At 37.1% G+C, this 17311-nt stretch overlaps 1 protein-coding gene across 1 annotated transcript; it reads right to left on the reverse strand.

Annotated features, from left to right (window-relative positions):
• Window positions 1-5334: 5334 nt before the first annotated feature.
• Window positions 5335-17014, reverse strand: Tom40 (Translocase of outer membrane 40). Its single transcript, XM_083121130.1, has 6 exons — window positions 16704-17014; window positions 12787-13049; window positions 9376-9481; window positions 8770-8901; window positions 7433-7612; window positions 5335-6155 (listed from the first exon to the last, which is right to left on the reverse strand). The coding sequence occupies exons 1-6, from the start codon at window positions 16858-16860 to the stop codon at window positions 6016-6018; spliced, it is 978 nt and encodes a 325-aa protein (XP_082977256.1). The 5' UTR covers window positions 16861-17014; the 3' UTR covers window positions 5335-6015.
• Between the last annotated feature and the right edge of the window lie 297 nt (window positions 17015-17311).

A 17311-nucleotide genomic window follows, 5' to 3' on the forward strand; every position in this document is an offset into this window, starting at 1 on the left:
TAGTAGCTCGCGGGGTTATTCCAATAGCTCGGGACGGACTTTGGTAGAAAGGACTGTAGATAAGATAACCTTTGTATTTGATTCAGGCTTTGGCAAAAATATCTGCTTTTGCTGAAAGATGGACATATGCACAACTCGTTCCAATATCTGTGACAACCTATTCATGGAACGTAACAAATATTATGGATAAAAATGAGTCACCCACTCATTAACATGGTAAGAAGCAAGATTATAATGATTTGGGGCACGTGTTTAAAATTTTACTGTGTTTGTAAGAAAAGTATTTACATGATTTGAACTCTCTAAGCAATGACAGCCTCTACATGTTGCAGAGAAATTAAAAATAATAATAATTTGATTTTGTAGGCCGCGGCGGCGCAGTCGGTAACGCGTCTGACTACCATGCTAAAGGTCCTGGGTTCGATCCCCGGCCGGTTCAAATCTGGGAACTTTTCTAACGTTGGAAGCTGCCCCGGCGCCCACCCAGCGTCGAATAACATGGGTACCTGGGGGAAATCCTGGGGGGTAAAGGTGGTCAGGGGCATGATGCTGATCACATCACCCTCACTCATGACCGGATCAAGAAAGTGTGGAGCATTACCACCACACCCCCTATATGCCTTCACGGCGTGCTGCTATGCGCAGGGGAGCACTTTACCTTTACCTTTAATAATTTGATTTTTATTTAGCATGGCTTTTGTGCCAATTTTAGCTAATGGCGACAATGAGGATGACTGATATCATGAAATTGATTAAGGGGCACTCACAAAGAAAACACATGCTCATGTCGGGATTCAAACGAGAGGCCCCTGGCATGTTTGTGCTGTAAAAATATTATTATACATCTCAAACTTGTTACAAACCAACAAATCATAAGAATTCAATCCACACTTGGTAGCTCATAGTATATTTTCAAATTCAGGAAGTAGCTCAATGGTTCGTTGAGTTGGGAGACCTCCAGTCGAAGAAAAAACTTAGGTACTGCAAGTTATTTGTATTTATGCCAGCAATCAAAGAAAGGAGTAGTTGGTTTGAGCACTATATTTATAGTAAAAGCACAGGTCCATCATAGGTTTGATTCCCACACTGCCAAAAGCCAGTTTGTCTGCTAAGGTCTACACTAGCACTCCTAGTGGCATGCAGGGAAATTACGCAAACCTGAAGCCAGTCCAGCATTGAAGCTACAAGTTCCCAAGTGGATGGTGTCTGAGGCTACCAAAATTAATAGAACCTTTCAAAGTAAGTCTCGCAGAAACTGTTAGTAACTTGTTTACGTCTATTTATAGAAGGTAGGGATGTGACGAACCTGAAAATTTACCGATGCGGATGTACTCACCGATAATTTTTGGAACCGATACCGATGCCGATATTTAACCGATTCCGATACATAAGATTGTTAAACAGAAATGGGATGTTATTTTCAGCATGGCAAAAATAAATTTGCTATGTACATTTCTATTGCATATCATATGTATATACATATATATTCTCAAGAGATGCGAATGTACATTTGCATCTACAAAATAGAACATGGATTCTCAAGAGATTAAACATTAGTACACAAGCAGTTCTTTGAAATGCAAAATGAATTCCTGTTCTGCCAGATTCAACTTCAGAAACACGAGATTTGGAAGCACTTCAGGAAGTAACCTACTTCTTCTCTTATCTCAAATCTGTTCAGCAACACTGAATACTCAATCACTGAATACTGATGCAGCAGGTATGCTCAAGTATTTTCTCAGCACTTGCTTCAGGTTTGAATACTCATTTTTGAATTTCCAACACAACAGCAGATCCTGGTTCAGCAATGTACTGTTTTATTTCCGATTTATAGTTAGGTTGATCCTCTGAATGAGTTTGCAATAATTTTATTACAAAAACTCTACAATAATGACGAATCATAACCAAATTTTCAATAAATCTTACAAAACTAGAATATAAAACTTATTAGAAGGTAAAAACTCTAGTATAATCTGTACCGGTTTAAATATCGGATTTTTGCCGATTTTCATACATCTGTAATCGGCTTTGGCACATCCCTAATAGAAGGTTTATTACAGTGGAACCCCGATTTTACATTTTTCTGGGGCCTGTAAATAAAAAACGTAAAATGCTGGAAAAGTAAAAAGCAGGAAAGCATAAGGGAGGGGTGAAAATCAAGTGTCGGTAAGAAATGACTTCACAATCATCTTTTAGAGGGTATATTGTGTCAAAAATAACTCAACAACGGTAAAGAACTATGGTTATGAATTTCTAAGGGGAAAAAAAGCAAGACCTGCTGTGAAAATCAGTGGCGGATTAACGTGACCCACTTTCGAGGGTAGGGACAGTAGGTGACTGCTTCTATCTGCCACCTATTAGGTTCAATTTATGCTTCTGATTGTGGGGGATCTTCATTTACTCTGTAAACTGGTACTTGGTAGCTAGTTTTAGACGTATCGGGTAATTGTAGGGGGGTGATTGATCATTTATAGTTGGACATCAAGTACCTTTATGTACTGTAATCAAAGTGTCCTGGATTCAGTTCACAGTGAAGACATGTAGAATATTTCTGATCCCACTTTAAGCTGCAAATGTGTCCAGTCCCGATCAGCCCAACAGCATAAAGTGAACTGAAAACAAGCTTTGTCAAACTTACGCATTTTTAGATCTCACAATAGGAGGTTTTGTTATCAGTGCATGCCCAGGATTTTCGAAAGGGCGGGACGTAACTTTTTTAATAGTCAGCCCTCATTTTACATCTTTTCCTGACTTTGACATTCTTCTTCTTTTTTTTTTTTAGGAATACTCTGCAAAAGAGGGGTTATGACCCCCCCCCATCAAACCCTCCCCTGGACATGCCACTGTTTGTTATTTACATTGAATTTAGCAGTGTTGAGGGCGAATGCCCCTTCCACCAATAGTTTTCCCGTATATAACGTTTTTTTGTCTCCCCCTCCAAGTTGAATATTTCACACATGATATTTTCAGCAGGTGAATGGTTCCCAAGAAAAGTATCGAGTATATTATTGTTGAACAAAAATATGTTGACATACGAGCAACATTTTCGACGCACATATAGGCATTAAAAAAAGAGAGAAACTGACTGAATCGTGCACACCAGTGGCGGATTAATGAGCTCGTGCTGGGGAAGATTTGGGAGATGATGTGATCAGCACCATGCTCTGGCTGCTTTTACCCACTACTCTTAGATATCGGTCAATTTGGAGGTGATGTGATCAGCACCTTGCTTGGGTAGCCTTTACTAGGGATGGATGACATCGGAAATTTCATATCGCGATATATCGTCTAGAAAATATAGTCACACGATAAGATTCGATATTTTTTCCGTATCCTGATATCGGCAATATATCGTCTCCACGATATATATCCTCAAATATCATGACGATATATTGCTGACATGATATATATCGCTAAAATATTGACAAATATCTTGATGATATATCACGGAGACGATATATATTGCCAAAATATCGTGATGATATATCATCTAGTTGATATCGCCTGCACGATATTTTTTAATATCACGATATATTGCCCGAAGGTACCCATTTATTTGAGGTTAGATGAACTCCAGAGCCACTTTATGAGGCAGCTTAGATCACCCACCCTGGGAATCGAATCCAGGTTTCCAGTGTAGCAGTCAGACGGCCTACAGTCTAGGCTCCCCAGCAAATGAGAAAAAGTAAATAAATATATGCTCTTTTGGCCCAAATCAGCATTTTAATGGTATTCAGATTTGCACTAAATGTTACTGCTCCCAGAAAATATTGCCAGCCCCCTTGTTTATCCACTCACTTTTCCAGACTCCGTCACTGTACAACCAGCGAGTCACATAATCTGCATGAAACCGTTCTCTGCCCCACGCAGAATGTGTGTCCCTCCCCCAAAGAATTGATTTGACAAGAATAATTTTCAGTCCGTGAGTAAAAAATCACTCATCTGCCCATAGAAAAAGATAATCACTTTAGCTTATTCATTTTCAGCTTTATTCTGATAACCAAAAGATATAGCATTCGTGATAAAACTTCGGATTAAAAATAATTTACAGTGAAATATAGACTAGATCCAATCGTATTTCCTTAGGAATCTAAACGACTTCCCATTAAAGAAGAAGTGCAGTTCTTATTGAGTATCGGATAGCTGAGGTTGGCAAACCTTATTTATTTTCCATTCCAATGCTGAAGACAAGAAAGGAAACATTTTCACAAACAAACTTTCCACTTGGAGGGGGGAGGGCGAACTTGTCCAAATTCTGAGGAAAGCACCATTTAGCAAGAATCGGTTTGGCAACAGTGTGCTTGTCGTCTGATCCTGAGGTAGAAGAATCGTCCCATTGTATCTTTATGGGGAATGCAAGAAGTGCTGTTTTCCCTTCCTATCAGTCAAGGAAGGTGGGACAAATGCAAGTTGTGCCCCACCTCCCCTTTCCACTGAACCATGCCTCTTCGCTCCCTCCTCTCGCATGAAAGCCTAACATCTGGAAGTTCAAGGGCACGTGGTGAATGAACCAGCTGCAAAAGGAGGGAGAAGTCGCATGGTCAACAGAACAGGTTTGCGCCAAATTTTAAATCATCACAGCTCTGTAAACGTATAACGCGGGAAACTGGAGTTAGATCGGGTGAAAGTCCTATAACTTAACAAAGCCTTTCGCCGGGACCTGACTGGATGAACGTAGGAAAACGTATAATTGGGGTTTCACTGTATTAATTTGGCAATTGGCTGCAAGCTAGAACTCCTTACAATCTCCCTGTGCTTTAACACCCAGAGGCAGGAAACTGCGAAGGATGATTTACTAAATGCATATTTTTGAAAAGCTTGGAGATTTGTCTACATCTAAGTTAAACATTTTCCAAGATTTCCCTTTTCAAAAAACTACATTTTCCCCCTCATTATTCATGGAATGAAAAAAATACTATCCATACAAAAATCAGTTAAATTTTTTTTTTAAAGGTCCTATGGTACTTCATTTCCGTAATGTTAGGGTGAAAGCAATTGGGTGCCATTTTGACCTTTGTCTGAAATTACACCTCTTATCAACCCCTAATGTCCTGCAAAAATTCAGCTTCCCTTATCCCCCCCCCCTATTTTGTGGGCTAGAATTGTATCTAATTTTTGTTCAGCATAGATTATGCTAAAAAGGATGCACTCAAAGATCAGTTACGTTTCAGTAGTTATAATTTATTGGTTTTGAAAAAAAAAAAATTAACCCCACCCCACCCCTAGGAGAGAACACCAAGACTTGCAGGGTTGAAAAAAGAGTACCAACACACTGGCTAGTTCCTATCATAAAGGTAAAGGGGTATATAAAAAAAAATCTCAACAATATCTGGTTCTATTTTATATTACAAATGAAGAAAAAAATACATTTTTTTTTTTAAATGTTCAACAACTTATTTCGTACAGCTATGCATTCCCATAGGGAAACTGTACTCTATGTGACATGGGACAAAATTAACTGCTTTTGCCTACAGAAATGCATTTAAATGTCTTTGCATCTACCAATCAGCCTAAATACACAACATTTCATCAATCTAACAAAAAAAAAGTAGCCTGAAAAATGATTATCATGATTATAGCTGCACGTTATAGTATGTAAAGAACTATAGTGCATGTACACACTTTTTTCCTTAAATGCATTCTGTAGTACAATTACACCCACAATGTGATCGCCACTACACCTGTTCAATATCTACCTTTCACACATACAAGTTCTAATTTTGACTAAATTCCGTACTACCATAATTTTATGCCTTCCTAATTAAAAATTAACACATATGCGTAACAGCACCAAACATGTTTATTACATTCTATGCGAGATCAGTTTAACCTCCTTTTTTTAAACAATTTTTATATTTTAGTCAATGGATCAAACTGCGCAGTGAAGTTAACAATTTTTTGTAATAAGTACATCACTACTAGGGGGCACATCCACTATTTGTCATGTTGGAAGGGCACGGTCTATGGCATTACAGCATTCAATTTCTCTTTTATCGTCCAGAGAGTTATCTTTCTTTAACCTATAATGAGCCCACAACCCAAGCGGAACTGATTCTTCGAGTGGTTCATCATCCCACTGAGTGCGAATGTAAACGGCAACGGTTGTAGTTTCTTTTCTAGAACAGCTCCCACAGTCCAGTTGGAATCCAACATACCTAGGGGAAAAAAATTGTGAATTATACAATTTATGCTAGTTATTTATAAGTAGGTTGAGGAAAAATTATATTTTTTCCTGAGCCTTGAAAAGATGCTAAACCTCATATTGGTCAGTCTCCATTTTTTATTTTGCATTTTTCAGCCTTTTGGCTTTCAGGTCATTTTTCAGTATTTTTTGCTAATTTTTATTGAATTTTTCTTAATTTTTGAGGTTTATTTTCCTCTTCCCTTGTTGTTTTGTGAATTTTAAATGCATTTGCTAGCATAATTTCTGTATTTAACTTTCCTGACATGGTGTTTTAAGCAAGTTCACCATACAATGGAAATGCACAATATTATTTTTAACTGAAAGTTTGGCAATGGATTAAATAATCAATTGTACATTTAATTTTCCTCCAGCACTTGAAAAATACTTTGTGTGAAACCTGCTTTGAAGTTCCTTTCCTGGTCTCTGTAATCGCTTAAATCGTGGGTTTTAGTCATGATATAAAAAAAATTATAATCTGATGTACACGAAACACAACTGTATTTTCAGATGCTGACTGACTACTGTATCGTGCAAGGCTTTCTACAGGTTTTGTCTAATTATTCAACTACTCTGTGGTAATTTATGGAAAAACCAAGCTTTTATTTTAAGAGCAAAAATTATTTAGGTCATTTTTGACAATTTTTAGGTCAACTTCCGAGCCCTAATTATAAGGTTCACATGGCTTTGAATTTTTCCAGTAAAAACAAAGTTCTTCTTGTCATCGTTCAGATATACAATGTTCCATTATGTGATACATCAAAATATTGCATTACAAAATAATACAGTAAATGTCACTTTTAGAAGAGGTTTCTTTCCTTGTGGCAAACATTTTGTCCTACTTCACCAGAACCTTTTCAAGCTTACACTACAGAGACAACCTTTCATGGTGTAGAGTTACTAGCCATATTATGGTGGGCGTGTCCATGAATCGTGGTAGTGTAATCTTGAAAAAGTCCTAGGGAATTAGAACGAAATGTTGCCACAAGCATCCTTTCTCAAGGGGCTCTTTACATCCCTTTTTTAATTTTAAGGCAAGGGTTTTAGATTAAGGGATTTCCGTCATTTACATAAAAGACTGCAAAATGACCATGCATGCTGAAGCACCCAAAAATTTCAATCAATCATTAAAAAAAATATACTTAATAACATTTACTGTTATCATTTTGTAATATCCAACAGCAGTTATGTGAACTTTTAAGAAGACCACCAGAATACCGCATGTATAGCAAAGATCTTTTGTATATTTACCTCTGAAAGACAAATTGGCCTTTGGGAGTTCAACCTGGTAGCCAATAGAAGCCACAGACTCCTGAAGCCTAAAGTTGGTTTCTAATTCCACCCCAATCTGCAACTGTTCACTGGCCTTCTGATAGTAGCACACATGGAGTCCAGAACCACCAAGAGTGCCACTAACTATACAGTCACAGCCTGCAAGAAAATAAAATGTACACTACCTGATCAAAAGTATCTGGACATGCCATTGTAACCTAGATGTCACGGTCCAGACTAAAAGAAGACAGTGTGTCAAGTGGTGTTCATAAATAAGATTCAAGTAGTCAGCAGAATGCAGTGACTTCAACCGTGAGTGGATCATTGATTTCCTCGAGAGTAAGAAATCTCTCAGGGACATTTCAACTTGCATGCTATTCCAGAGATTGGCTGTTAGTGATGTGATTGTACAGTGGAAACACGAAAGAGCAACCACAACAAAATCATGACCGGGTAGCTAGCTATAATGGATCAGTAGAGGCATGCATATTTCGTTTTGATGAAAACACTAATTGTGAAATAACACATTGTAACGTTAATTTTTCATGTTTCTGAAACATGTGATGTGCATTTTCCTACCCTGTTGTGTCACGAAATGAACTGCAAAATGGACTCAAAACACGAAATTTAGAATTTATTTGCCAATACGACACTTCCTGAAATTTGAATTATCCTGGGAGTTATGCAATTCACAGAAAATTGGTTAATTCTGCTGTAAATATTTGAGAAGCAAAAATGGACCCCTTTATACAGGAATAAACTTAATACTCTGGTAACTACTATCAGCAGATGCTGATATAGTAACGTAACAGTAGAATATCAGTTATCACTATTGTTAACTTTTAGGATTGAGTAGATTCCTATCAGTTCAAATTCCTTACTACTTTTAATATTTCATGAGTAGTGTGGGAAAATTAACTTTTTTATTAAACAGCTACAATATTCTCTTTATAGTATGTAAACATGTGAATATTTAAAAACAGAACTTTCGTAGATTAACAGCATGAAATTTCAAGGAATACTGTACTTATACAGTAATATTTGTAAATATTCTTTTTAAGAATTGGATTTGGTTCAAAGTAGCATTTGCTTCGCCCTAGTAAATTTAACATCATTGTTGATTAAAATTTCACAGTGGGTTATCCTTAATACAAAAATTAAACTATGATGTTAAAAGTAAGCCACAATTGTAAATAATTATAACTCAAATGTAAACTTAACACCAGCCTCAAATGGATGAGGCGTGAACCCTTTACTTTGAATGACTAATAAAACTAACACAAACTAAAAAATTCACAATTGAGAAGTGCACCTACCTGAGTAACGTGCAGCAGCAGACAAAATCGCAATTTCCCCACCTGGAACATTAGGACCATATTGGTATGCCAGTTCAGCACCCAACGACAGCCTTGATGCGACTCTTTGCAAATAATGTGCCACTATCACACCTGAAATTTGATAAATACAAGTAAAATGAGTCATTACATTCCAGTTTATAACAATACCAGAAAGTATAATGTTTCTAATTTTCTTGCATTAAGGTTTAGCAATTATAAGTTGAATACAACAACGAGAAATTGTGAATGAAATTCGCAGAAAATAGGTAAGTACAATATACAACAATACATGTAGCTTTGCACCAAGGTTCAATTGGACCAACATGGTACTGGAGGTCTGCATCTGTAGGTTCCAACTACAGAAGGAATAATTTAACAATGTACCTGCTATTTGAAATTTTTATTTCACCAGAACTGAAATTTGCATGCATTTTATGATTTATTTAACTATAAGCAACAACACATTTGTTATGCACTACATCAATCCTACAAGCTGTATTAATTATTAATGTCTGGGATGTACTCTGCACACAGTTTTCTTCTTTTTCAACCTTGAGGAAATAAATAGAAAAAAAAGGTGCTTACCTGATTCATTTATGATATCTGGATTTCCAAGTGTAAGTGATGCTGTGTAATCTTGCCCTCTGTAGTCTGTCGTAAACTGGGCTGCAGTAAACTTATTGTTCTGAATCTGGAATTACAAGTAATTATAAAATGAAAACATTCAACGTAGCAGAATAATCTCAAATCAAATTAAAGTGAAACCTAAAATAATTGTAAAGTTTAGTTCTTAATGCTAATAATACATCTGCTGATAGAAGAAAAGTAAAACCGACATATTGATAGTTTACCTCAACTATTATGGCAAATATTTGTTTCAGGACGAATTAAAGATCTGCTACCCAGATGATCAAATGTGACAAGATGACTTTCATAGGTTTTGACAGAAAACATTGCAAATATATTCACGTAACAATGTAAGTGAATCGTACTCCATTAGTATCAGCCAGTATACGAATTATCAGTGTAATAAAATTGCTGGTAATTTCACCAATCTGACATTTTGCTAAAAACCTTGTAACCTGGTAAAATCTGCCAATGGTATTAATTTTGTGAATATAAATCATACAACTTTTTTGTAAGTAAATATCTAAATGCATAGTTTCTTATTCTGAGGCAAAAACCAATTGTGTTGCTGTTTTCTTTTTCTTTTTTTTCTTTCAAGTGACTAATTAATGGTTCCAGCATTGGTAAAACACAAATAATGGAGATATTTGATGCCAAAGTATGGCCCATGTAAGTAAAAATCAGCCAACTCTTGAGTACTTTTGCCACTTTTGGTTAGTATAAATGTTCGTAAGCACACTAAAATAGCTAAAGAATACGTCGGAAATTGATATTAACTCCAAACCTAGCTACAGAAAATTATAGATGCTATTGTGGAATGTCGTGTTGGGTACTATATTCACCTGCACACAGCCTTCAGACTGTTCTGCTTCATGGTAAAGTAACAGACGTACTTTATTTCACAGTAACACATCTCCACGAGCTAAAAACAGCGGAAAACATTCATAAGCAACATAACCTTCACAAACCACAGAAAATATTTCACTGTCTCGAGTGGGGTACAGAGGGGTCATGGGTACCGAAACCACTGTAGTCACCTGGTTACATCTAGAAAATTAGAAGAATAAATGGTAACAGTTGCATACATTGGAAACACATTTCTTTGTTTTTACAGAAGAAACTACTTATGGAAATGAGTTTGTCTAAGGTTTACAACATTTGGCAAGTTATTTTCTTTCATCGTGGAATATATTTGACCGGGAAATCATGTATTTTTCAAGAGAAATATCTCACCGACGCACAATTGCCATTGTTTTCATTTGCCGCCCATACCTAAACTGGATGCAGCGTACGTTTCATGACGTAACCCTCTGTCAGTGTTTCCAACCCCCTTTTTTTCACTATGCTTGCCAAACCCTACCTAACCTAGCCTTATCAAAAATGGTTTGTGGGGCTACCCATCAGCTACCTGTGCATAATGTACAATTTCCACTGGTGAAGAACACGATAGTAGGTATCTTTCGGTGAAGAAGCTTGGAAACACTGCATACCCACAACTTGAGTCAAGATGTGGCCGCCATATTGTGTGTTACGGAAGCAAGGAAAGAAATCACTCTGTATGTGAAAAATTGTGTTTGTTTTCGTGTAAAAAGCATAATGGCACCTTGAACTATGTTCCGCAGTACACAATTCGTAAGTACGAACCATGCAAAACACAAAATATCCGATTTTAATGTGTTTCCAATATACTAATCTGTTACCGAATAAAGCTATGGAACATTTTCAATTTTGTATCGGATGTTTTGATGAGATGTACTAGCAATTTTGCCAATAAGTTAACTAATAGGTCCCCATTTTTAAAAAAATAGATATCATTGAGGCCAAAATGTAGCATAAAAACTATCTGAAAGCAGGAGAAAGTTTGGTTTGGAAGTTAAGATAGATTGGCACATATGAAGTGTAAATAGGCTAGTCGATTAGGTATACTAGTAATATTGATAGTAGTTAATTTGTGCAAATCCAAATATCAAGTAGTAATTTTAAAACAAATTACATTAGAAAAAATTTAATGAGATAAATCAAGTACGAGGGGCGATCAGGTTGCTCCGACCCTAACATAGAAGGAATGACGTCACGATTGATTTTTTATTTTGTTATTGTTTAGTGATCCTTTATATGCTTTCAATCTGAATTGCAAGTCTAAGTAACGTACAGTTTTCTTTTTACAGGGGTTTAACTGAGTGAAGTTGTGTCAATGTGCCAGAATGGAGAAAACTGAGGTGAGAGCCGTGATTAAATATTTTGTGAAGAAGAAGTGGACGGTATCCAAAATTCATGAGGACTTGGTGGATACATTAGGGGACAGTGCTCCTTCATACAATATGGTGAAGAGATGGTGTCGTGAATTTAATTGTGGGAGAGAGTCGTGTGAGGATGAACATGCAGGTGGAGCACCAAAAACTGTCATGACGACCGAAAACATTAACAAAGTCCACGATATCGTGCTGAAGGATCGTCGAGTCACTATCCGTCATGTTGCTGATATGTGTGGCCTATCATACGGCACTGTGCAAAACATAATTACCCAGGAATTGCAAATGAAAAAAATTGCTGCAAGATGGGTCCCTCGAAACCTCACCCCAGATCAGAAGCGCACCCGAGTGCTCATCAGTCAAGAACTTCTTGCCGTTTCGTGCTGATATAGACGATTTTCTTGCCCGATTTGTAACTATGGATGAAACATGGGTCCATCACTTCGACCCAGAAACAAAATCACAAAGCATGGAGTGGAAACACCCACATTCTCCACCAACGAAGAAGTTCAAGGTACAAACGTCAGCCAAGAAGGTGATGGCCTCAATTTTCTGGGACTGCAAGGGTGTCCTTCTTGTGGACTATCTACAAAGAGGCCAAACCATCACTGGCACATACTACAGTGACCTAATCAAGAAATTACGTGATTCCATCAAGAAAAAAGAGGCGTGGGATGTTGACCCGTGGTGTGCTCCTTCACCAGGACAATGCACCTGTCCACACCTCACGCATTGCGAGGGCCGCTATCGCAGATGCATCGTTCGAATTGCTGCCCCACCCACCCTATTCCCCAGATTTGGCCCCCAGTGATTTCCATTTGTTCAAACATTTGAAGAATGACATTCGTGGGCAAAAATTTTCTGATGATTCTGAGGTGATAAGGGCTGTGGACTCATGGTTGGAGGACCAGTCGGAAGATTTTTTTTTTTGCAAGGTATCCACGCGTTGGAGCACCGATGGGAGAAGTGCATTGGAGTTGCAGGAGAGTATGTTGAAAAATAAAAATAAAATTGAAACCCTATTGCCGCTCTTTCTATGTTAGGGTCAGAGCAACCTGATCGCCCCTCGTATACTGAAATATCAATTCTTAGCTTGTTAAAATTTCACAATACATACCTGGGTCGCAAACTTGCAGCGAATGTGAGATGTGAACTGGTGAATGATATTGGCATTTAAATTTCCACTAGGGTCAATGTCTCCAAGAAGAACCGGGAATGCTTCATTTGGCGAGAACTGTTTCGTGCCAACGTATGTTGCTCCAAATCTGTATCCTGAAGGTGTGATCGAACTCATATTGATTGTGTGAGAAATTTGGAAGTGGTTACTCAGGCCTTTGTTCACCATCAATTTAGCCCCTTCAAAATTTACAGGAAATATATCTGAAAGATAAAAAGTTGCTTTTTAAGTAAAAAAAATAAAATAATAACAATCCTGTATTCTAGCTTTCCTATGTGTATGCACATTAACGAAATAAAAGGTAAAATATTTATTGGAGGTTTTGATATGCTGTTGATAATAAAGTGGGCCCATGCTTTGTATGGTACATGACAATATGTTCTCTAAAGACACTCTTGCTCTACTATATGACAATTCACTACATACATGATCACATGGTGTAACTTCCATAACCTGGATGATTTTTCAGTTTTTTCAGCTGAATGTAAAAAAAAGTTTTGATATTATTGAAATATAATGTTTGAAGAACGTGTACAAGTTTTGGGGCCGTTTAGCCACTGTACCCCCTCGAGAATTACGTCGATGATTTTTCTAATCAACAGATTTCAATGTTTTATGTAATGTAAAAGCGGTTTCAGTGTTAGGAAAGCACAAATAACGGAGATATTAGATCCCAAATATTGACCAATGTAAGTTAAAACATGTAATTTTGGAGTACTTTCGTTGCTTTTTGTTACTAAAAACTGTTTGTATGTCCACTAAAATAGCGAAAGAACATGCTGAAAATAACTATCGGTACCAATCCTAACCTAACTATATAAAATTATTATTGTTGTTGTGGGAAGTCGTTTTGGGTGCTATATTCACTTGCATGAAGCCTTCGGGGCATTCTGCTTTACAGTAAAGTGACATGTTAAGATAACCAACATGCTTTACTTCACAATAACACATTTCTGAGAATTAAAATCAACTGAAAACGTTCATAAGGAACAAAATCTTCATAAACCATGCAAGATATTTCACTTTCTCTAGGGGATACAGAGGGTCAAAGGTACCATTCTCGTAAATGACTCTACTGGAAAAATTATGTTCAACCAGCACCAATGTTTTTTCTGGTTAAAATATTTTCAGAATTCAACACACTTTCTATCACTAAACCATTTCGGTAACAGTTTGTTATATCAGACACACATTTCTTCATTTTTACAGAAGAAACTACTTATGGAAATTAGTTTCTCTAAAGTTTCCAACGTTCGTCGAGGTATTTTCTTTCATTGTGGAATCTATATCACCGGGAAATCATGTATTTTTCAAGAGAAATATCTCACCGACACACAAGTGCCATTCCTTTCGCTATGTGAACCGGATGCTGCATACATTTAATGATGTAACCCCTTGTCAGTGTTTCCAACCCACCCCTTTTTTTTTTAACTATGCTTGCCTAACCTAACCAAACCTTATCGGAAATTGTTCATGGGGCTATCCGTCAGCGGTGTAAAAAGCATAACGGCACCTTGAACTATGTTCCGGAATACACAATTGGGAACGAGTTTACAATACCGGACCACTCTCCAATTTCTATGAAATTTCGCCTACTCACTAATTGTGAACTCCTAATCACGAATCTGCATGTAATAATTGGTGGTCGAGTATGGAAATCGAGAAAAAACTAAATAAACTATGTTTTCTTAACGTAACGTAACCCTACCATAAGAACAGCAGCTCCACGGAACGTGCCATTTTCCCCGAATGGGTGTCACTTATCGCACAACACTTTAGCAACATTGTGTTCTGACGTCACTGGAGAGAGCTTTTTCATGTTAGGCAAAACAAGGTAACGCGTCTCTTAGCGAAAATATTAATTTTCCTTTGTATTTACGCTAATGAAACCTAACCTAACAGGCATTCCTTGTCTGACGTCAATATTCAAAGTAGCCAGATTGTTGTGCGTAAAGGAAGACCATTAATGAATTGCGAAAGAAAGATGGTTCTGAATTGCTATGTATGAACTGTGGTAAATCGCAAGGTTATTTTACAAGTTCTACACATAAATGTACAATTTTAAAAAGTGACCGTCAAATATGAACTACAGATACGTCATCAGGACACCAAAATTAATAAGTAGGCGAAATTTTATAGCAATTGGAGAGTGGTCCAGTATTGTAAACTCATGCCAGAAATTGGTAAGTACGAACCATGCAGAACACAAAATGGCTCCAGTACCCTTTTCTACACCCTCGATTTGTCGCACATTTCAAATATTCTAGTTACAAACATTAGTTCTTCATAATAAACGATGTTTCTAAATAGCGCGGAAAGTAATTTTTTAGATCTACGTGCTACGAAACTTACGTTTTTTATGAAATTAAAATTCCTTGCGTAACGTCAAAAAGGTTTTTCAGAACTTTATGATGGCGAATGATGCATTCATGTCACAGGCGCAAGTCTGAAGATTTCGGATGATCGATTTATGTCACAGGCGCACGTCTGATTTTCTTCTTATGATTGACTTGTGCAATAGGAACATTTGCGATTGTGATATGTTGTTTGTGTGATATATTGGCGGATTGGACATTTCAGACATTGGATTTCATTTATGCGACTTCAGAAATTGGAAATATTTTTTTCTTTTTTTGGCAACTGCATACCGTAAAGGGGAGGGTTGTTTTTTCTAAATGACTTGTGGGATGGGATAATTTGCGACTTCTAATTTTTATGATGGGAAGGGAGTGGAGGTTGGTATCCTGTGGAAAAGGACACCAAGGACTTTCAACGTAGGAGTTACTTCATTTTTGGAATTACAAATTGAACTTCGACTCACAATTCAATACCTGGCCTTGGTAAAAAGAGGTAAGTTACCTTCTTTGGTTTAATTTTAGCCTTCATTTTTTGTAACTTCATGTGTCAATGCGGAAAACAGTGAGAAATAGCGTTGGGGGCAGGTGACTTCGGCCAATTTCAAACATGCCTTTAAAAGGGACTCTATAGATAAAGGTGGGGTAGCGGTAGGGGGCAGTAAGTCAATTACCCCAGGGGCAGAGCCCGGAACCAGTGGGAAATTTGGACTCAACAATTTCAAACGACAAAATCGCAACTTTAAACGGCTGTACAGTCGTAAATACATCTTTCCACGCTCTATTTTTTTTAAAATTCACAAATAGGATCACATAATCTTCACAATGAAAAAAAATAATTCAAAATTCGAGGGTGTAGAATAGGGTACCCGACCCCACAAAATATCAAATTTTAATGTGTCTTCGATATAACGAACTGTTACCACCATTTCTTGCTAGATATGTGCATGTCGGTTGCACAAGTATTGCTCGCCAAATTCTCCATTACTATTTTCATTAATTTCTTTTTTGCATCATACTAATTTTTACATGTGCCATTACAGTAAGTGATTGGCACTTTGTTTCAGTTCACTGAGGAAAAACAAACGAGAATGTGGGACAATTAGCCTGGTAATTCTTATGCATCCCATTGTAGTGTAAATGAATATCGAAGATCTATAGAAATTAGTTTTATCGGCCAGTAAATTACCCAGAAGGTTGTGTTTCAATGCACGGACATGTAGAAAAGCAACGTAAACCATGCCAAAGGTTTTCTGTTGGCCGAAAGACTCTCTCTGAAGTACCAAACTAAACTATGGTATCAAGCATTTCTACATTTATTATCGTGGCGGGAGCCATAGATAATGATACAATTTTTACAACTACCGGTACAAACTAAAAACGAGGTTTACAGAAGACGTGGGTGACATTTTTACATAAAGTTTATTTCTCAGATAGTCATGTGCACTTGTTATATTTTCAGTAGCATACATGTGTACGTATATATATGTATAATTTTAATACCTTTGCATTTTTTATGCAAATCTTCCATTGCACCGGGATTATCAGGTTCGCCGTTAATGTGGCCCGAATCCGGTTTTGCTGCTTCAGTAGTAGTAGGTGGTGGTGGTGGAGGAGGGACCGAAGCCATCGGTTGACTCGCTGCCATTACATTACCCATGTTTCTACAAATAAAAGACTATCCACAAAAAAACTTGAACCAAACAATTCACTTAACGAGAAGCTAACACTATTTCAATATCACTTAAAACACAAATGCCTTGCATTCCTCTCCACGCTACCACACTTCCATTCCTAAAACTAACAGACACTACACAAGTTGCCAGATAATGATGTATTGGAGAGTGCGAATCAAGTAATGTTAAACCTAATGTATACATGACTAATGCTCCACTTCTCTTATTTTCTTCTCTTTATGATTAATTCCTTGAATCTACGGGCTTAATCTGTAAAGGTTTTGAAAATAAATGTTTGTGTGAGCTTTATAATTGCTGCATTAACTTCATAATGGTAAGCAATCATGATGTGGATATATTATACCGAGAATAATGAACTAGTTCATGGCCGGAAATCGTTCATATAGTTCATTGAACTGGTTTAGTTCATGTCGA

Source organism: Lepisma saccharinum, chromosome 4 (genome assembly GCF_977018435.1).
Source record: "Lepisma saccharinum chromosome 4, izLepSacc3.1, whole genome shotgun sequence".
NCBI lineage: Eukaryota > Metazoa > Arthropoda > Insecta > Zygentoma > Lepismatidae > Lepisma > Lepisma saccharinum.

Excerpts from the sequence above, each read along its gene's own strand:
- Tom40 (XM_083121130.1), bottom strand. The coding sequence starts at position 16,860 with ATGGGTAATGTAATGGCAGCGAGTCAACCGATGGCTTCGGTCCCTCCT. Across the intron at positions 8,902-9,375 it reads AGATATCATAAATGAATCAG|GTGTGATAGTGGCACATTAT; the intron begins GTAAGCACCTTT and ends ATCAAATTTCAG. Across the intron at positions 7,613-8,769 it reads TGCTGCTGCACGTTACTCAG|GCTGTGACTGTATAGTTAGT; the intron begins GTAGGTGCACTT and ends ATTTTCTTGCAG.